This window comes from Solanum stenotomum, chromosome 12 (genome assembly GCF_019186545.1).
Source record: "Solanum stenotomum isolate F172 chromosome 12, ASM1918654v1, whole genome shotgun sequence".
In the NCBI taxonomy this organism is placed as follows: domain Eukaryota; kingdom Viridiplantae; phylum Streptophyta; class Magnoliopsida; order Solanales; family Solanaceae; genus Solanum; species Solanum stenotomum.
In genome coordinates, this window is record NC_064293.1 from 17,552,006 (window position 1) to 17,574,352 (window position 22,347).

Here is a 22,347-nt window from a genome sequence, read left to right on the forward strand (position 1 = left end):
AATAATAATAATAAAATAATAATAATAATGATAATAATAATATAATAATAATAATAATAAAATAAAAAAATATAATAAAAAAATAAAATAATAATAATAATTAAAAAAAATAAAATAATAATAATAAAATAATAATAATAATAATAATAAAATAATAATAATAATTCAATATGGGCAATTTGAAAATTGTATAAAAAGAATTAAGGGCAAAAAGGTAATATACTTGGTCAACATAAAAAGATTTTTAAGTTAAAAAAAGAAGAAGCTCCCCTCCCCTAGCTTTTAGCTTTTGGCTTAAAATAAGTCATTTTTGACTTAAAATAAGTCACTTTGATAATTGACAAACACTCTAATAAGTCAAAAACTGGCTTTTAAGCCAGTTTGACCAGCTTAAAAGCCCATCCAAACATGCTCTAAGTATATTAGGTTAGACGTAAAAATAAAAGATCCAATTATAAACATCAAAGTTTTATTTAATCGTAGAATATGCAACATGGAGAATTTATACCAAACACTAAAAAAACAAAAAAATAACAGAAATTATATCTCAAAGAAATTGTACCCAATTCTAGAGAAAAAAAAAACTAAAAAAATTGTATCTTCAAATGAGAGTTCCCCTTATTTTTCTTTTAAAAAATTATACTTGGAGACTAAAGTGATAACTTTTAAAAACTTAAAAGGTCAAAATTATTAAATATATATTTAAAAAATTAGACATTGATTGTGCTTCACGTCCCTGGAGAACACATTGTTGCTTCATTGTGCCACCACCTTTTGAGTAAGAAGCTCAGTTTACTTCATATTTAAGTTCTTCAACATCCACAAATTTAATCAATTATCATATGAGTTTTTAATTAAAGTATTTGAAACTATCAATAAGCACTTGATCTTGATGTATTCGAATCATATGAGTTTTTGTATTGAAATTATTAATAAGCATTTGATATATTCGATTAAAAAAAATCTGATAAATTGTTCTTTTATTAAAATGATTTACATATTTTTGAATATTTTGCCAAAAAGTATTCATATATTAAAAATAAAAAAGGAACGACATTTACAGAATAAAGAGAAAGTTGAGAGTTTCATTTTTAAAAATATATATTTTAGACTTAGGATAAATATTAAACAAAAATTAATAAAATATATCATCAAAATAAAAAAATATTTATAAGTTCAAAAATTATAACTGAAAAATGATCTATTTATAACTTTTAGCTGATATATTAACTTATAACTTATAAGTGCTTACCAAACACATAAATAAATTTAAAACATTTATAAATCAATTTAACCCACTTGTAAACTTATTCAAACATCTTTGTAGATAAACTGTCAACTCACTTCTACATTTGTTTCTTACATAAAAGACTGACATCGACACATTTTAATTCAATCTTTTTTTTTTTGGACACCAACGTCTTGTGTCTTGCATCTCACCTGCACAAAATATATATTTGCTCGTTTGACTGTCGCGTAGGTAAAACATTTACTGGTCCGCCGGGTGAGACCCTCCGGGAGACTATGCTACCTTTGTTCGCGAAAATGCGTCACATTTATCTTTATCGCCGAATTGAAATTTGTCGCTTGCGGCATGGGTGGCTCAGTTTGGGAGTTGAAATCAAGTAAAAAATGTATTTATATATTATATATTTTTATAATTTTTCACATGATATATTTGAAATAAAGATTAACGATATTTTGATATTTTTAATACATCTTTAGTTTAAGAACATAAGATTAAGTAATCATTTGACAGAGTGTATTAGAAAAAATAATGCATGTACTAGCTTTGTGTATTACTAATATCTTGTTTATTACACTTTATTTGGTACTCCCTCCGTCCCTTTTTAGTTGTCCACTTTAAAAATGACACACAGATTAAGGCAACAATGATTAGCACAGTGAAGTTACAATTTTACCCTTATGACAACTTTTCACTTCAAAATTACAACCACTTATTTGAATTAAAGTGAAATAAATTGGAGGGAAACAACATACACTTTTACAATTTTCAAGAAGTGTAAATAAGGGTATAATAGGAAAAAATTTGTTGTCCTTTCTTGATTTGTCAAAATGGACAACTAAATAGGGACAACCAAAAAAGGAAATATGGACAAGTAAATAGGGACGGAGGGAGTATTAAGTTAGGCAAAATGGTCTGGTAGATCCTTGTACTTGTACCCGTTTGTATTGTAAATCCTTCTACTTACCCCTTTGTCATTTGAACCCCCGAACTCATTTAAACTCAACCTGTTGAACCCTTTCAACTCATCGTGACTCTCAATCGCGCTGATGTCACATTCCATGTCAGATAAATTTTGCCACATCATTTTTTATTTTTATAATAATTTCTTTTTGGACAAAAAGTCATAAAGTTTTTATGCAAATTTTACAAAAATAAATTTTTTAATTTATTCTTATAAATTAAAATTTTTGGTCTCCCTACATCATCTACCGTTTTCACCGTGAAATGGCCCAATCGCCGAAGAAAGTTGCCGCTGCCACCACTCCTCTTGCCGGCGAGACCACAAATACTCTCTCCCTCATTTGTCTCCATCTTCTTTGCACACTTTCACCATTTTTCTTACCTCCTCCTTCTCCAGCCTCCACAAATCCAAAAATCATAAGCCGTCGCACCAGCTCCTTGCCCCTCACCATCCTCGTTTCCCTCTTCATTGTCTTCCTTTTTTCGTACCATCGACGACTTCTGCGAACCACCAGGGATCCCCTATGCTCTCCATCCTCTCCGGTGTACCAGAAGGCCAGAAAATTTCTCGCTGCCTCCAGTGTACCAACATGCTCCTCGCCGCCTCTGGTGTACCAACATGCTCCTCGCCGCCTCTGGTGTACCAGACCACCTAAAGAAGATGAAAGAAAGAAAAAAAGAGGGTTGGATAAAAATGGAGATGGCTGAAAAAAGTAGGTCGTTGGCTGAAGAAGAAGGGTTTCTTTTTTCTTTTTTAAGTTTATTATTTTACTCTTCTAATTTAAATATTTTTTAAATTTAAATATGATGTTCACTTGTCTTAATAGGCGTGTGGTCTCACTCTCTTGCCAACTCAACCATATTAGTGTCACATAAGCAAGGTCAATGGTCAGAGGGGTTTGATATATTGTGTGTCATTAAGTGTAAGGGTTCAGATGACAAAGGGGTAAGTAAAAGTATTCACAATACAAACGGGTACAAGTACAGGAGTCCACCAGACCATTTTGCCTATTAAGTTATTTATAATTAATATATGAAAATCCATGGTTTCTGTATTAGTAATACAAATGTTGTTAATACATGAATTATAGCGTGCTAAAGACACAATTGCCCCCTAAAAATCGTTTTCGTATTCTTTCTGTCAAATTTATAGAGGGTTTTTTATAAATAAATATTTATTTTAAAAAAATTTCAATGCATGTTATATTTAATATATCAACCAAACACTGCATAAGAAATAATCAATATAACTAATACAAGTAGTTATGCAAATCAATACATAAATTAGCTATGCGTATTTTTAAATTATCAACCAAATATTATGATAACTTATTTTTTATCTAATTATCAAATGTCGTATAAATTAGTGAGTATATGAATAAGTTGAGTTACCAAACGACTCCTAAAGGGGTGATGTGTAATATTCTTGCTCGAAGGGGGTAATTTGTAATTTGATCACCGGAAAACGACAAAGAAAAATTGACAACGAGACTGGAAGAGGAAAATTCTAATAGGGAGGCAGCTAAGCGTGTTTAAAAGGCGGCAGGATCAAGCAAATTCATCATTACAGGCTATCACATTTCTTCTTCATAATTCAAATTTTTTCTGCTTAAACGGAGAAAAATGAATTGGGTTCAACGGAAAATTTATCTCTACAACGTTACTTTTGGTTTGTATATGCTCGACTGGTGGGAACGTTGTCTCTTCAGTATCCTTTTTTTTTTTGTTTTTTTGCTTCTCATGTTCATCAATTTTGTTAGATCTGTTAAATTTCTTTTTAGTTTATCGATTTTCAATTCATTTTGCTGATCTGTGATTTAGTTATCAGATTTTGGTTGGATCTGGAGTTCTTAACATTTTTTAGATATTTTGGTGCTTGTGTTGCTATGGTTTATGTGTTACAACGGGTTTCGATTTGCTTCTGAGCTCTTCAATAGGTATGTATTTCGTTTTCTCTTGTCCGTATTACTTGCAATTAGTTTAATTTTTCAGCAACTATCACAAATTCATGTATGTTTTGTTCATAAGTGTGATGGTGGAGATTGGATGTAGGAAAGGAGTGGCAACTGTGATTAGTAAATCAATAAAGCAAACTGATTATCGCTTTGAAGTTTAATTCTTCATTTTGAAAAATAGATTATAGTGAACTTGCATAGTGATATACATGTATGCCATTTTGTAGTCTATATGGTCGAATCTCAATGAATGTAGAGGAAGGATTGTAAAAAGATGCATTCTTATTTGATACCTTAGAGAATTCATTGGATTGTAAAAGATGCATTTTTCTGTTCTGATCACCTAACTATGAATCTTACGAGGTAACACCATGTTCTAGTAGTGATTTTGGTTCAAAGCAGATGGGATAATTGTTCTCACGAAAGTTGTGACTCCCAGCAGCTTACCATCCCCGACAGCAGAAATGAAAAAGTAAAAACCTTTAAAGAACCATTGAATGCATCCAAGGGTGTGGCGTAGTGGTCAAGAAAGTGAGAGGAGAATTATACGGTCTTAGGTTCAAATCATAAGTGAAATGCAACTTAATATACATGGATTAGTCAAAATGAATTTAGCTGGAAAAAATAGTCAAGCCAGAGTAGCAAAGTCATGACATCTGAATGAACAAATTTCATGAACACTCCATTTGGCAACCTGTTGTTCTTCAAATTTATGCCAGTTCTCCATTGACCACCATTGTCTATAAAGCTAAACCAAGTTCTGATATTTCTCTTGTTTCCTGATTTAGTTGATCTGATTTAAGATAGATTCAAGTTATTTTGTAGTAATTTTTATTAGTAGTACCTTGTTAATAGATGCAGATTATTTTGGTAGTAACCTGGCCTAACTTTCTTCTTTGATGAAGTAAGTTGTTGCATTGCTGGCATCAAGAAGATGCAATGGTTGCAAAAGAAGTACTGTTAGCTCCAGTACATTTGTCTATGCTAGGACATGGAACTAACAAAAAACAAACAAGAAGGGACAGTGTCTGGACAAAAAAAGTGAGACTATGCTAAAATTTAATGAAGCTGTTAGCTCCAAATACTAAAAAAAACTAACCTATGTGCAGGGAGCTAACGAAGTCCAGAAACTATTCAGGGAAATTTACAGGGGAAAGTTTACTTTAACTAAAGAGAACTAGGACACATTTAGCCTTGAGAGAGTGATTTGGAGTTGATACACCATTTGTAACATCTGCGATTCCTTTCTATCTATGCTATCCAAAAAATGCTGGCTGGCTTCATAGTCCAGACTTTCCTGATGGCTTTATCAACTTTCCATGAGCTCCAACATTCACCTGCTTACTTCAGATTTTGTGGCATGCCCCATTTAAATCCACAAATAGAAGAAAACATATTTCAAATGTCACTTGCAACTGTACAATGGAGCAGCAAGTGATTGACTCTACTGATTTTTGGGCATGTAGCATCTAGTTGTAATTTGAAATTTTCTTATGACGAGGTTGTCCTGGGTCTAGCATGCTCCATGTTAGTCCTTGCCAGTTGTAGCACCTTATCTACATTGGCAACTTTGTCCTCCAAATCAGTTTCCAAATACCATTGTGGGAACAATAATGATTGTAACCTTTTTTAGCTGTGACTATTCCTTCTTTTCTATGACCCCATTTCAGACTATCTGGATTCTGATGCATCACTAATCACTGGGTTGTCCAACTTTGTTAGGAGACCTAGGAGATCTTCTCCGTCATTGACATTCCTTCTATATATAATGTTCCAGCTTTCCCATTGCTAATGAGAAATGGATGAGTTAGTATCACTGCAAAGATGGAATAGTCGGATGCTTTCATTAGAACAGAGTTGCTTAGCCACTTATCTTTACAGAAACTAATATTAGAATTTCCAACTGAGAAAAATTATTCTGTGAAAATTCCTCCCATAGCTTGCTAATAGTTTTCCATAGACATACCCCTGGAGGTGTTCTTGAAACTTTGGTGCACCAATGATTGTAGGTTCCATGCTTTGCTTTAACCACTTTCTTCCAGAGACATCCTGGCTATACCTCCATAGCCATGTCATTGTCATGCATTTGTCATGAATGTCAAGGTCTCTTATTCCCAGACCTCTTGAGATATTGGTTGAGTGACTTTGGTCCATTTCACCAAAGTGGACTTTATGAGAACTATTATTACCTACCCCGAGAAAATTCATAGCCATGTTATTGTCATGCATTTGTCATGAATGGCAAGGTCTCTTATTCCCAGACCTCTTGAGATATTGGTTGAGTGACTTTGGTCCATTTCACCAAAGTGGACTTTATGAGAACTATTATTACAACAACACAACAACAACATACCCAGTGGAATCCCACTAGGTGGGGTCTGGGGAGGGTAGAGTGTACGCAGACCTTACCACTACCTCGTGGAGGTAGAGAGGCTGTTTCCGGAAGACCCTCAGCTCAAGTACATCAAATCCAAGTAAAAGACAAAAAATATATAAAACATAACATCCAATAAGAATATTCCTCCTAATCTTGTCCAGTTGCTTGAGAACCTTACCTGGCATAGGAATAGAGACATGTAGTTAGTGGGGATGCTTTCCACAGAACACTATTGACTAGTGTAAGGGATGTTTTCCACAGAACACTGTTGACTAGTGCAAGTCTACCTTCCACAGAGATACTGCATTTGCCACGGTGCAAGCCTTTTCTCCAAGTTTCATACTCTATCCATATTCCAATAGCTCTGAATTTAGCAATGGAAGCCCCAACTAGGTAGTTGGGAAAATACAAGTACTGAAGTACAAAAGATCTACCAGTTCAGTCAAATTTGGCACTGAACTAAGCGGATACATCACACTCTTCAACAATGTAAGGTGAAGATCTGATGAAGCTTCAAATATTAAGAGCGTGAGATCAAGTTTTAGAACTTGGGTCAAGTCTGCTTGACAAAATATCAAAGTACATCAGCCTAGAGTAAGTGAGAGGCAGTGATTGAGTTCCCAGAGCCCCAGCCTCAAACCTTTTAACTAACTCATTTGAACAAATTTATCCTACATTTTTTTATGTCCCTCCATAGCCAAGATGAAGAGGAAGGGTGAGAAGGGTTCCCCTGTCTAAGACCCTTAAAAATCCTACTGGAGAACTGTTAACCTACACTGAGAACTTGACTATAGAGATGCTGAACTTGATCCATCTGACACACCTATCAGGCTATCACCAAACCTGATTTTTCTTAGCATAGAGATAAGATATGACTAATTTAGTTGATCAAAAGCTTTCTCTATAATCCAGCTTTTGAAAAATACATGCTTCCCACTTTTTTGTTTCCAATCAAGAGCTTCATTAGCAATCAAAGCTGCATCAGCAATTTACCTGCCTTAAATGAAAGCATCAGTAAGGAGCCTAACTTTCTTTAACAATATCCCTGGGGATGAGAACGCTTTGATTGCTTTTGGAATTCCCGTGGCAAAGTGAGAACCTTTTGATTGTTTTAAGTAAGTGGTTGAAGAAAGAAATGGAAATAAAAAGCAAAGAAGGTGTACCATAGGTGAGTCTGGAAATATGGTTGAAGAAATATAACTGAAAGCTGAAGCAACCTCATTGTTAGTCTGGTGAGCGAAATAAAGTTTGACTGTCAGTGATCACTAGTTTGAAAAATAACATTGGTTTTTTAGTCTTGTTTGCCTGAACCCGTAACCCATGTTATTGAGATGAATCTTAATTTGCTTCAAATTGTTAGCCCATAAAAAGGAATTTGGAAATAATACTGAAACTACTACATAATACATATGGTTTGGTTGTGATAGTCATAGTACTCTGTTGTAGGTTAACCTGAATTACTGCACTTTGTGTTCATTACTATTAGTCTGTTGTAGGCTATTTCTCTTGCTGTCTGATCAAATGAGTTGAGAAACGTCTTTTTAATATTGAAATATATTTTTCTTATGATCAAATGATCTTTTGCGCGAAACACAGACCCTCTTTCACTTTCCTGTCTATGCCTTGTACTTCTGTAATTTATTGGGAATACTAATGTGTGACTTTGTTGAAACTCCATTTTATGGTTTTGTGTACCTTATTAGATCTGGAAAAATATATCCAATATTTTGCATCAGTTATTATAAGCGAGTTCCTACTTATATCATTGATAATTTTCTCGTCTCAGGCAAATGTGGTGAAAGTTAATCCAGCTGTGTCGAGCGTTATTCTTCACCATAACTAAGACAGATATGTATGCCTCTTTTGGCATTTAACTTTTAAGGTTGTGAAATTGTTTCTGTGCCATGGATATAGTTGGCTTTGTATGAATTCATCTTACTAGAAAAATACGTTGTTCGTTTCTTATTCTTTACCGATAGATGACACTTAATGTAATAGTTCGAACAATCAATCAGAAATTCAAGTTGAAATTCTTGATTGTTGTGAGGAATGCTTTGCAATTAGCTTATCAATTTGTGAAGTTTTTTTTTTTTTGATGTGTGTGTTGAGTTGATAGCTCTGTCAATGACGAACATAATATTGAAGAAAGCATTGTTGTTTCATTCCTTATAAATTTGGCTCACTCTAGTTGTTATTATATTTTAAAATGAGTTGTGGATTAAATTTCAGTGGCTCCCCTTATTGTGCTTGTTTTTGTTCTTTTGTCACCATTTGTAATATGCCTTGCAGTTTTGGACCTTGTGAGGAGTAGAGGGGAAAATGATTATTAGTTTATATATATATCTGCAGTGTAGTTCCATATCTCTCAAGCTTGTACACTCGTGTTGTAGCCATCACGCTAGCAATTAAACTTTAGTGTATCTTCTTTTTGAATTATGTATTTAGTAGACAACACACATTCTTTGATAAACTTTAGCTTCTTTATATTTACCAAAAAAGGCGTAAAATACCTTTAAACTATCAGATTTGCTATAAAAGTATCTTCGTTTATCTTTCGGCTTTAAAATGCCCTTGATGTCAACCTATTGGCCTTGAAATATCCTTATTTTTTACAGCTACATTTAACAATAGAATTAAATTTCTCATTTCTTATGAGGCACAATTTCATTGGGTTATTTGTAATTAACCTAAACAAATTAAATTTCAATCCAAACCCGGATCCATTTAATAACCCCATACCCGCCCCACGTTCAATCCCATTAATTTAAGGAAACAAATTGACAATTATCTTAAACTTTCAATCAATGTCATGCAAGTCCTATCTTTTGTAATATGGTTCGAACTTTCAAATTGCAAAACATAGGACTTGCCTGACATTGATTGGAAGTTTCGAATAATTTTGTCAATTTGAGGCCCTAACAAAGTAAAATAGCTATATTGTCCATGGCTCCAAGCAAGATAATGCTCAAAAAATTATCATAGGCAAGACATGACAATAAAATTACTAAAATTTTTGCTTTATATTTAAAAAATTATCAGCAATATTAAGGTTTGAGAAATTTCAATACCTTTCATCTGACCATTTCGATACTGGACTTCATTTGCCCCACTTCCCACCATTAATATCATCCACCTTATCACAATCTTCTTACTTGACATTCTTATTTAGTAAACTTAAATAAGTAATTCTTATTTCTGTCATTCTATATTTTAGTTAGATCTTTAAATTACTGTCACTAAATTGTTAATTTAGATCTCCCAACAAGTTTTCATGATGAGACTAATTCAATTTTGTAATATAATATTTTATTAAATTTACCTATTAAATAATACACCCACAAAATAAACATGTTTCAATTATATTATTTTTAAATATCTACTTAACATATAACTTTTCAATTTTTTTTTTATGGTGAATGAACTTACAGGGTTGAAATCCCCTGCTCTAAAGTTAGTTGGATAGACTTCAAATAAAATTTTAACGGATCAAAACATATATTTTCCTTGGTATCAAACACATCCCCACTCTATAGTCTATACCACTCATTTCAATGTGTTCCTTTTCTTCTACTCTCTACTTATAGGATAAATCATCTTATTATTTGACTAATAAAGTACAAAATAGTTGATTATATGAGGGATCATTTAGACATGAATATGAAATTAGATTGATATGAAGCTGAAGTTTCACAATTTATGAAAACTATTGNAAGTAAAAAACTGAAATTGTGGGCTGTAATTTAATTTGAATTTATTGTAGATAATTAATGATTAGCATGAAATAAGGGATCCAAACTAATTAAGAATATTCAGTTTCCTTAATTCACTCTAATTTGTTAAAATTAATTCAAAAATCTGATTTTAAAAATCAATTTCCATTTATTTAATATATGATTAATCTATTTATGATTTTTTTAATTAATAATTAATAATATGTAATTAATAAGGAAAAAATGAAAAAAAAAAACGAAAATAGGGGTGTCAATTAAATTTGAATTAATTTAAGATAATTATTAATTAGCATGAATTAAGGAATCTCAAGCTAATTAAGAATATTCAGTTTCCTTAATTCACTCTAATTTGTTAAAATTAATTCAAAAATATGATTTTATCCATTTTTCTTCCACGTTTCTCTCTTCAATTTTCTTCCAGAAATTTTGTCACTGGCGACAAATTGAAGTTTTTTTTTTGTTTGAAAAATCCTATTTTTTTTGTGATGGACAACTACGTATGAATATTAATTAAACATGGCGAAAGATGGGATCCTTCAGGTTAGTATTTTTAATTGTTTACTATTTGTATTTGGATTTCAGTGAAATGAAAAAAAAAAATGAAACTGTAAATCATATTTTGTGATTTTGTTTTTGTACATCGTCACTATATTGAATGTGATATATTTTTTTGTATAAACAATACGTTTTGTTCATAATACGTATTAACTGTTGTGAAATGTATAATATTAGTGATTTTCTGTTTTTGTGATTGTTTTGTGTAATTTTTTTCTTAAAGTATAAAGTAATTGTATATTTATGAATGAATTTAATAGAATTATTGGAAAGAAATTTGTAAGAAAATGTGTTTCGTAAGATGTAAAAAAAGTTATTTGGATTTTTGACGAATTGTATAACAAGTGTTTTAAGTTGGTATTAAATTATAAATTTTAGTGTGTTATATTAGATGTTGTCATTTCTAAAGTAATTAATGAGTTAGAAATGAATTATTTGGTATGATAAGATATAGCTATTTGTAATGTATGATTATTGTTGTATGAAATGTATATTAAAAAAGTATCAAATTTGTATGAAAGCGTGTCCAGTAATCTGAAAAAAAAGTTATTTAAAATTTTGACGAATTGTATGATAAATGTTTTTAAGGTTGTATTAATTTTGAAATTTTATTGTTGACATTTTTGTATAAATTTGTGTGACATTAATGAAGTATTTTCGTAAAAAAAAAATGCGCATATTTGTTGTATGAAATTTGTATTAAAATAGTATGAAAGTGTTTGGAATGTACTATTTGAATGATATTTGTATGAAATGTTTTTTGATTGAATATAAAAATTGTTTTGTAATGTTCTGTCTGTCTGAATGATATTTGTATTTCGAATTGTTTGTTTATAATGTGAGACTAATTAATTTTTTTTTTTAATGAAATAGGGAATTATGTCGATTTTCAAATGGAGGGGGTTTGCTGATGTGAAATTCAAAAGGTCAAAATTACCTGTAGTAGATGTCGTCAAGTTGGACATAACAGGAAAAACATATTCAAATTATCCTATGCAAAAATAATGAATGTTCATTTGTTAAGACTATATATAATTTTTATTTTTTTGTTGTTGGTTATATTAATGTTTTGGTCTGATATAAAACATAATAATTTTGTGTTTAGCGTACTGGTTATTATTTATAACATTTGTATATAAAAATCATACCACGATTAAATATAATGTCCAAACATTTAATATTAAAGTCATAGTAATAGATTTCATACACGTGTCAACTAATGAGTAATCATATAGAAACACACTCATACACTGTTCATTCAGTAATAATATAGAATGCTTACTGATACAAATTTATTGTTAGATGTAGTATTTATTATTTATACACTATTCATTCATTAATGACACAACTTGCATATCGTTAATGATAAAATTTGTTCCATATTAAAGATATTGTATATATTAGTGACTAATTTAAGTTGTAGTCGGACATATATAACTCATATTTAATTCAAACGAAAATAAGACAAAATACAACTATAAAAATTATACCATGACTAAATACAAATATCCAACATTTAATATTGAAGTCATAGACATATGCATATAAAATGTATTTCATACACGTTTCATCCATTCGTTATACAAATTAAAAACACAGTGCTACTTTAAAAAATAGTGTATCAGAACTGTATGAAATCTGTATAATGTTTTTGTCCTGAACTTATAATATCCAAACATCATAGGTTAGTGCATGTCAGTCACCATGTGTACATTTAACAACACAATGTTACAATTTTTAGAACATTCAAAAGAGAATCAAAAGGTGCAATCAACTATTTTGATAACATATTGTAGTATATATCATCAAATACTTAAACAAAAAAGAATTATCCCAAAGTTAAACAGAAAAATAAGAAATCCATCATGAATTTGAAAGGAAATTCCTTCCAACATATAATATCATTTAACATTAGACTTGCCCCAGCAGACTGGGTAATCAATTTTGATGTTGGACAGAAAGTTTGATAGTGGGTTGTGGGTTGAGTCGTGTGGGAGTGAAGAAACGTGTGAGATGGTGGTGTGATCAATAATTGGGGATGGTAACGGTAAACAAGGAAAGAAAATCCCTAAAATTGGGTAACTGAAAATTTTAGTTTTTTTAAAAAGGAAGTAAAATAAAATTCATGATCTATTATTAATTAATAATAAAAAATATAAATAGATTAATAATTTATTAAATAAATATAATTTAATTTTACATTAAAATTAAACTCTTAAATGTGTATATGGGGTGATTTTTCCAATATGAAATTAGATTGATATGAAGCTGAAGTTTCACAATTTATGAAAACTATTGAAATTTTCTGAATTCTTATGCAATCTTATCAAATAAGCAAACCATAGTTTATAAATTCATAAGACGTCGCATAGATAAATCATTTATCTTTATGTTTCTTTTATAAATAAATATTTGTAATTACAAAATTTCAAATACACATAATTTTATGAAGATACACTAATCAACAACAACAATAACTAGTTATTCTTTCATATAATCCTTTCAAATGAACTGAATAATCTCTTCACACTGAGCAAAACTTATTTTTTTTTTACAAAATTTAAGATTAGGGGTGTTCGTGATTCGGTTTGGATCAATTATTGATTAAAACCAAAACAAAACCAATCTGATCAGTTTTTTAAATTTCTAAAATCAAACCAAATGAAACAAAAAAAAATTACCGTCGATTTGGTTATTGTGGGTTTGGTTAAGTTTTTCTGGTTTATTCGGTTTGAAAGTAAGAATTTTTTTGAGGACGTACGCATCTCGATAGACACAAATACCTAGTACATGAATAATCCACATAAAAGCTATTGTCGGTTCAATTAAGCAATACTAGAGTTATCATTACACGAACGTGATTCAATTAAGAGAAAGTGTGACTATTTTATGTGAAGTATGGTAGGTAAAGACTAAAATTGATTTTGATGGACTTGGACTTAGGATTGTTATAGTTGGACTTAAGTATTGGGCTTGAGAAAATGGTAAAGTTAAAGACTTAAGTTAATTAAAATTGAGCAATTTTCACATATAGCAAACATAAAAATCATATTTGTATGCTATAGTTATAATTTGCATAATTGCGTTCCATAACAAATTTTATGTTTGCTATGGAGCTTTTGATTTGTATATTTCGCTAGATACATCCAATTTATATACAAATTGTTCAGTTTTGTATAAATTCATTTATACAATTGGATAATTTGTATATAAAACGTTTTAGTTAGGCTTGTCCATTGTATACGTACATATAGTTGTAATTTGTATATGTATGTGTTCTTTGTATAAGTGTATATGTGAAATCTATATGCAAATCTCTCTCGCTTTATACAACACAAATTATACATTGTAATTTGTATAATTTGTGTTTGTATAAAACGAGAAAGAGAGAAAGACAAAATAGAACTGGGCAGCGAAAGATCTGTATTTGTATAGTTATAAGTGTATTGGACTAAAATATCTGTGTTTGTATTTGTATATACACTTTTCTCTCGCTTTATACAAACACATACACATTTTATACATTTGTATACCGAATGGGTAATGTATACCAAACTAGATGGCAAAAAAATAGGATGTTTGTTGCGAATTACAAATAAAATAAATTATAGCTATAACATTTAATTTGAATTAATAGTTTACTATTTCATACAATTTTCTCATTAAAATTTAACAAAATATTTATATTTTATTTATGAATAATATATAAATAATTATAAAATTTATATATCTAATTTATCGGTTCGGTTTGATTATTTTTGCGGTTGTTTTTTAGTAAAATCAAAACCAAACCAAATAGTATCGATTTTCAAAATTTAAAACCAAAGCTAACTAAACCAAACCAGATATCAATTTTTTTTAATCGGTTTGGTTTGAATTGCGATTCAGTTTGATTTTTAACCATAACCATGAACAACCCTATTTAAGATGATGAGTTTTTTCTTTACAAAATATAAACACAAGGGTCAATTTTTTTTTTAAAAAAAATAAATTGTGATTTGAAATTCGAAATCAGGCTTTTTTGAAAAATTAAGACCGCTAATTTAAAATCATACTTTATATTGCATGTCCAAATATAAGTTCAGATAAATCACAATTTAGATGTTGCCCTTTTATTACTTCTACTATAACGTTTCAAAACATTAAACACAATTTTATTAATTAATGAAATCATCTTCTAAAAGTTGATTTAATATAATTAAATTATCAGTCACATAATAGTTATAAAATCAACATGCCCTAGGTCCTTAGCCAAAGATGTTGGTGTGAAATGGGACACGAAAACACTTTGCAAAAAATATTATTATTTCTTAAAATGTCCTGAAAAGTTAGCGAGGATAAGAAATTATTTCATGAATTGAAGCAATAAATTTAGAGTATTAAGACGGGATTAAAATCTATAGATGAATATATAAAAGAATTTAAGAAAATTTGTGACAGTCTCATTGCTATACACAAATCGTTAGACGAAGATAACAATGTTATACGGTTTGTCAAAGATCTTTAAAACAAATACAAGATCTTAAGGATTGTTATGTTGGCCAACGCTTTTCACATCCATCCTTCACTTCAGTTTGTTAACGCACAAAGAGAGTATGATATGAAAAAAGAAAATAGTAATTGATAGGAATAGAAACAATTACTCTTTCAAAGGAAGAGGCCATGCAAGTTGCAACCCATGTAGCTCAATATTGTTTTATAATCTTCATGAACTACCTAATATAAATCATCTACCATCTTCCATTTTATTAAAAATAGAAATTATTATCTCTAAAATACTCTTTGTTTGTTTAATCCTTTTTCTCCTTTTTTTCTTTTCTTTTAGCAATAGAGTTCTTTCCATTTCAATAATAAGCATTACTTCCTCTGTCCACTTTTAATATGATGAGTTTAATTTTATTGAAAAAATAAATGGATGAAGTTAATAAAGAAAGAATAAAATTTGAATCACTTTTATAATATCAGGGATAAAATGATGATGCAGAAATATCATTGTTTTGATATAATCTTAATTTGATGTCTGGTTTTTATTTTTCATAGTACCTATCAGATCCATTACATTAAGATGAATTTCCACCTCAAGTATTCGACACGTATAACTTTTGCCCGATAAATTTAAATTTTAAAAATATTTGTTATTATTTGAGGAAAAGAAAATTCTTACCTTCTATTCTTTTAAAATATTTGCTCGAGAATGACATCATCTCATGTCAATAATGTGTCATAAAAAAATATTACAAACTAAGTAAAGTAGAGAAAATATATAGAGTGATCAATATATTATTCCACTTAAAATTGATGTCAAAATAAATTAATTTGCCGTCCTATTTTATAGAAGAACCGAAGTTTCTCACAAATTAATAAATTGGCATTCATATATTATACTCTCTAATCAAATGAATATCTCACGATTAAGTCTGAAATATTCATATTACATTTAATTAATAATATAAATTTATTTTAAAATTTAATATTACATTTAATCATTAACAATACAAATTTATCCTCAAATTCCAACTTGCTTACACCATAGTTAGCTAATAGTGGTCTAAAGATATTAGTATCATTAATATAAGTTTAGTATAAGAAAATTCAAATAGTGCACAACACGTGGCAATTATACAACTACCCCAAAAGCCTTAAAAATAGTCAAAAGTAACTTGACTTTTCTTTAGCATACTTTTCACTTTTGTTAATTACCCTCCACCCTTTATTGTATTTTTCACTCTCAGTGACTTTCTCCTAATTTAGCAAATTGACCACTCCTATTTCTAGCCCCACTTTCATCACTTTACTGAAAGTGGTTAAGTAGCTAATCTTAAGTTAAAAGTGTTTCTAATTTTTAATACTCCCTCCGTTCCGTAAGTTAGATTGATTTAACATAAAGTTTAAGAAAGAAATAAAGACTTTAAAATTTGTGGTGAAAAATAAATGATAAATATTTGTGTAGCGATAAATAATTTAATTAAGATAAAATAGATATTTTAAAGTTAAATTGTTACTTAACAAATGTGTCATTCTTTTTTGGATTGATTAGAAAGAAAAATAAGTCATATAAACTGGTACAAAGGAAATAGTACTCTGTTCATTTTAGTTTTCTATTGTTTTAGACATCAATTAATAAATATATTATTATTATTAAATAATTATATCAATCATTATTTTCTTAATGCGTGTATCAAAGTTAACTTTCCTTTCATATACACATATATTGTGTTGGATTTTCTTATTAGTTTAGTCTTCGTTAGTTTTTATTCTCCAAGTTTACTAGAAAAACTAATTGAATCATGAGAATTCGATAATGTCACTAACACATCTAAAATTATGAAAATTTTCTATTTTCTAAAAATGTTTGCAATAAAGTACTTTTCATAAATTTTTCAACATATTCTACCCTTTTATAAGGGGTAAATCATCTTATTATCTTAACTAATAAAGTATAAGATATGATTGATATTGTAAAGTAAACCACAATCTATATATAACGCTTTCATTATTTCTATAACGTTTCAAAATAAATAATTAACACAATTTAATAAATAATTATTTATTAAACTTACATATATATATTTTTAGAATTTTATGAATAAGATAATACTAAAGTGCCAAATATCATGGCATGAAATAGGACACGAAAACACTTTGCAAAAAAATATTATTATTTCTTAAAATGTCCACATGTTCTGAAAAGTTAAAAGAGTGAAAACACTAGTAACATACAAGACTTTGCATACTCAAATTTCCCTTTCTCTCTCTAGTTTCCCTGCCGCCGACCACCCAAAATCCCCCATTTTCACCTTTTTCCGATCCGGAGTTTCGACTTACTTCTCTTATTGTTGTAATACAAGTGAAGATTTGAGTATTGTAGGTGAATCTTACTTGGGAACTCACTAATTTGAGTGGAGTCCTTCCATTTTAGCAAATCCCATTTGCATTAATTTGAATTTATTTTTTTCATTTTCTCGCCGGTGAGTGATTTCTTGCCAATTTTGGTATCTGGGTTTTGCTTATCTACTTAGCTTTGAGCTGGTTTTGTGATGTGGGTTTTGCTAATTAGCTAGTCTGAGCTTGTGTTCAGAAGAATCAGAACTTTGTTCAGAGATACTAGTTGGGTACAGAAAGCAATATTGAATGGTAGATTCGCAAAAAGAAGCGAGTAGAAAGTTTCTTAAGTAGAAATGCTCTAGATTTTTACATTTTAGGCACTAGATAAACCCTAGAAGAATTCTATTTCATCCGCCATGAATGATTGCGCGGGCTCTGGTGAAGTGAGTGTATTGTCTTCTGGTGATCAGGCAGCTCCTTGTAAAGAAGCAGCAAAGAAAAAACGGAATCTCCCTGGAATGCCAGGTAAATTAATTTAAATTTAAATTTGCAATTTCTAATGAATACAACTACTATTGTTAGCTTTCAAATTAGTTAGGGTTTAGTTATTTAAATCCATTTTGTTTAAGAACCCAGATTTCTATTTCAGCAGAAAATTGATTTTTTGGGGCTTTTCTATTATCCTTTGATTAGATCCTAATGCGGAAGTGGTAGCTTTGTCACCGAAAACTCTATTGGCAACGAACCGATTTGTGTGTGAAATTTGCAACAAAGGGTTTCAGAGAGACCAGAATTTGCAGCTTCATAGAAGAGGTCACAATCTGCCTTGGAAGCTAAGGCAGAGAGCAAGCAATGAGGTGAGGAAGAGAGTGTATGTTTGCCCCGAACCTACGTGTGTTCACCATGATCCTTCACGGGCATTAGGGGATTTGACTGGGATCAAGAAGCATTTTTGTAGGAAACACGGTGAGAAGAATTGGAAATGTGATAAGTGCTCAAAAAAGTATGCAGTTCAGTCTGATTTGAAGGCTCATTTGAAGATTTGTGGAACTAAAGAGTATAAATGTGATTGTGGGACTATGTTTTCAAGGTCCATTCTTGATGCCCTTTTGATTGCTAATCTCTCTTTATTGTAAAGCTGATATCTTTGTTAATAATATATAGGAGGGATAGCTTTATCACACACAGGGCATTTTGTGATGTTTTAGCAAAAGATACTGAGAAAGCACAGAATGCAGTTACAACTCCTATTGCTGATGAGGACCATAAAGTTCAAGTTGTTGTTTCATCAACACCGCAAACACCTCCTACGCCCCCACCATCCTCGGAGCCGCCAGCCATTCCTTCACCAGCTGCCCCGGAGCCTCTACCACCTCCTGTTTCTCCGTCAACTGCTGTAGTGTCTTCTGATTCTCCCATCCAGAATCCAGGTACATTTTGAAGTTCAATTTTTAACTAGTTTGAAAATCTGGATTTGTAGTTTATCTGATATGTGTGTTTGTTGAGAACAGACAGGAGACTTTGTTCTTTCTTTGTTTTGGAGTCTTGCTTATTTTGTCAGTTAATGATATTTTATCAAGAACTTTTGTCATCTATTGATTCTTGTTGTTATCTGTATTCCTCATTAGACTATGTTAAATAAGTGTTTGCTTATCAATCTGGGCCATTATTTCAACTTCTAACTTGAATAACAGTTTTTGGAGTCTTTTTCAAGTTTTCACTCACTAAAATTCAACTTGTTTTCTTGTCCAAACACTTGATTCAATTTCCAAATACTCTTTTCAACTTCAACTTCAAATACTACTTTTTTTCATATCTCGACCTACTCATGTCCAAACGCCCAAGTGATCCTTTATCTGAACAAAGTTCAAATTGTAGAAACAAAAGTATGTAAATATAGGCATAAAGAGATTAAACAAAAAAATAGAAAAGTAACATTTCCAATCTGAAAAAACTTTGGGTAAGGTAAAGGAAACATAGCACAACTTAAAGAATTCTAACATGTGTCATCACACTTCTACTAATCTTTTATATCAAAAGCTTAACTTTCACTGCTTGTTTATATGAGTTGTTTCTTTCTGTCTTACTATAATTGTTACAATTTGGCAGAGAGTCCACACACAAATTCCAATGGAACTATTACTAAACAGGATATAGAAGAAACAACAGCAAAATCAAGCTTGTCTGGAATCTGCAGTAGTAGCTCATGCACCGGATGTACCAACAGCAACTGTTTTACAAGCTTGACTGGAATCTGCAGCAGCAGTTGGAGCTCAAGCAGTAATGGAAGTACCAGCAGCAGCAGCATTTTTCCAAGCTTGACTGGAATCTGTAGCAGCACTAGGAGCTCGAGCAGTAATGGAAGTGCTGGCATCATCAGCGTTTTCCCAAGCTTGTCTGGAATATGTAGCAATAGTAGGAGCTCAAGCAGTAATGGTAGTACCCACAGCAGCAGCATATTTTCAAGTTCAACTGGAATCTGTAGCAGCAGCATATTTCCAAGTTCAACTGGAATCTGTAGCGGCAGCAGCATAATTTCAAGTTCAACTGGAATCTGTAGCGGCAGCAGCATAATTTCAAGTTCAACTGGAATCTGTAGCAGCAGCATATTTCCAAGTTCAACTGGAATCTGTAGTGGCAGCAGCATTTTTGCAAGTTCAACTGGAATCTATAGCAACAGCAGTAGCTCGAGCTGTAACAGAAGTACCAGCGGCAGCAGCATTTTTACAAGCTTGACTGGAATCTGTAGCAGCAGTAGTAACTCGAGCAGCAACAGAAGTGCCAGCAACAGCACTTTTGCAAGCTTATTTGCTTCATCAACAGCTTCAGGAAGTTTGCCGTCTCAAGCACCTCAATTTACGGATTGGTTTCAGTCCGTGGCTCCTGCACCACCACCTGATATAGAACCACCATCATCTATGGAACCAATATCTCTCTGCCTTGCAATGAATCATGGTTCATCAGTCTTTGGACCAGCTGGGCAAGAGAGAATTCAGTATGCTGCAGCACCACAACCATCCATGTCTGCAACAGCATTACTGCAGAAGGCTGCTCAGATGGGTGCAACAGCGACAAACTCATCATTGTTGAGGGGTCTTGGGATATTTTCTTCTTCTTCATCGTCTAGTGGGCAACACGAATGGAATGGGAGACAAATTGACACTGATGGTGCAACGTTGGCTGCAGGCCTTGGCCTTGGATTGCCATGTGACGATGGCTCTGGTCTAAAGGAACTGATGTTGGGAACTCCCTCTGTTTTCGGTCCCAAACATCCTACTCTTGACCTTCTTGGATTGGGGATGGCAGCTGGTGGAGGCTCAACACCTGGATTATCCGCTCTAATAACATCAATGGGCGGTAATCTAGATGTGGCTGCGGCAGCAGGACCGTTTGACAGTGGAGAATTTTGTGGGAAGGAGTTTGGAAGAAGTTCATGATACCAAATGTGAAGGACCATGAAGCTTTAGTTGACAATTTGGCAAAGCCCATTAGTGTAGGGAGAAAACGTCTTTGTTGTTGTAATATAGAAGAAACTCCTACTCTCTGTATAAACTTTTCTACTCTTTAATTTATTCTAAAGGAAGCAATTATATTTATTTAATTTAAGTGTAAAAACTGATAGTTTGCGCACGGTTAAAATATGTTTTACTCCCTCTATCTGAAATATTTGTTTATTTTTTTAAATTTGTTGTTTAAAAATGTCTTTTACCTTTTTTTAATAGTATTATTTTTAGTTCTAACTTGATATAACACATACATTTCTTTTAACTTTGTCTTAGTTGACATTTATGTTTTTCAACTTTGGGTGTGCACAAGTAGACATTTAAATTTGTATAAAGTTAAATAAAAATAGACATGTAGGACGTTACTAGAATGCGAATCAATGCTGAGTAGGACGTGTGTGTCAATTTGTTGAACTCTGTACAAGTTTAAGTGCCTATTATGTACACCCACAGTTGGAGGATATAGATGTCATATGAGGTCAAGTTAAAAGACGTGTTTATGCTTAATAATTTTTCACGTAGCATATTTAAAATCAAAAAATTAAAATATATCTTTGATACATTCTATACATCTTTAATTTAAAATCAGAAGATTAAATCTTCACTACTTTCTTGAATTTCATGAATTGAAACAGAAGGAATATTAAATTAGGTACCTAGAACTAGAAGAGTGCTTCATGGCATTAAGAATGCAAAAGGTAGGAATAGAGAGAGTGAATGCCACCTATCTAGCCCTAGGTTAAAAATACTCTATAAAGTTATTGCTGGTGTGCTGGATCATTAACACCAATAAATTTAGCCAACAGGCTTGAGCCTTGAAGTGACATAAGTGTTTTTTTTTTTTTTTTGTTGAGAAGTTGAGGGCAATTATAGATAAAAGAAGGGTATTTGGGTGTGGGGTAGGGAAAAAATCTTTCACAATTGGTAAAAGTGGCAATGATTTAAATCCGGACCTGAAAATGCCTTGAGAACCTTTTGGTAGGAAGTGCTTTATTTTTTTAGTGAACCTACATGACTTGGAGGTGAAAATGCAAGGAATTGAGAACTTCTTGATAGGATGAGAGTTATTCTTTTTTTTAGTGGACCTATTTAACACGAGACTAAAAATGTTAAAAGAATCTAATAGTCGGTTGGGTGAATTTCGAATATGAATGACTAAAGAAAGTAGCTGGACCGAGGCGTTTATTAATGA

General features: G+C 31.3%; 2 protein-coding genes across 2 annotated transcripts; both read left to right on the forward strand.

The window, feature by feature from the left end:
- Positions 1-3,752: 3,752 nt before the first annotated feature.
- On the forward strand, positions 3,753-8,438 carry LOC125847547 (uncharacterized). Its single transcript, XM_049527158.1, has 3 exons — positions 3,753-3,917; positions 4,074-4,146; positions 8,328-8,438. Exons 1-3 carry the CDS (start codon positions 3,833-3,835, stop codon positions 8,338-8,340), a joined length of 171 nt encoding a protein of 56 aa, XP_049383115.1. The 5' UTR covers positions 3,753-3,832; the 3' UTR covers positions 8,341-8,438.
- A 9,097-nt stretch (positions 8,439-17,535) lies between these two features.
- On the forward strand, positions 17,536-21,253 carry LOC125847529 (zinc finger protein GAI-ASSOCIATED FACTOR 1-like). Its single transcript, XM_049527134.1, has 4 exons — positions 17,536-18,177; positions 18,346-18,742; positions 18,817-19,082; positions 19,762-21,253. The coding sequence occupies exons 1-4, from the start codon at positions 18,069-18,071 to the stop codon at positions 21,087-21,089; spliced, it is 2,100 nt and encodes a 699-aa protein (XP_049383091.1). The 5' UTR covers positions 17,536-18,068; the 3' UTR covers positions 21,090-21,253.
- The last annotated feature ends 1,094 nt before the right edge of the window (positions 21,254-22,347 follow it).

Bases quoted from the DNA above. Each gene is read 5' to 3' on its own strand.
- LOC125847547 (XM_049527158.1), top strand. From the start codon at position 3,833: ATGAATTGGGTTCAACGGAAAATTTATCTCTACAACGTTACTTTTGGT. The intron at 3,918-4,073 runs GTATCCTTTTTT...AACATTTTTTAG, and splicing joins GTGGGAACGTTGTCTCTTCA to ATATTTTGGTGCTTGTGTTG.
- LOC125847529 (XM_049527134.1), top strand. From the start codon at position 18,069: ATGAATGATTGCGCGGGCTCTGGTGAAGTGAGTGTATTGTCTTCTGGT. The intron at 18,178-18,345 runs GTAAATTAATTT...TCCTTTGATTAG, and splicing joins GAATCTCCCTGGAATGCCAG to ATCCTAATGCGGAAGTGGTA. The intron at 19,083-19,761 runs GTACATTTTGAA...ACAATTTGGCAG, and splicing joins TTCTCCCATCCAGAATCCAG to AGAGTCCACACACAAATTCC.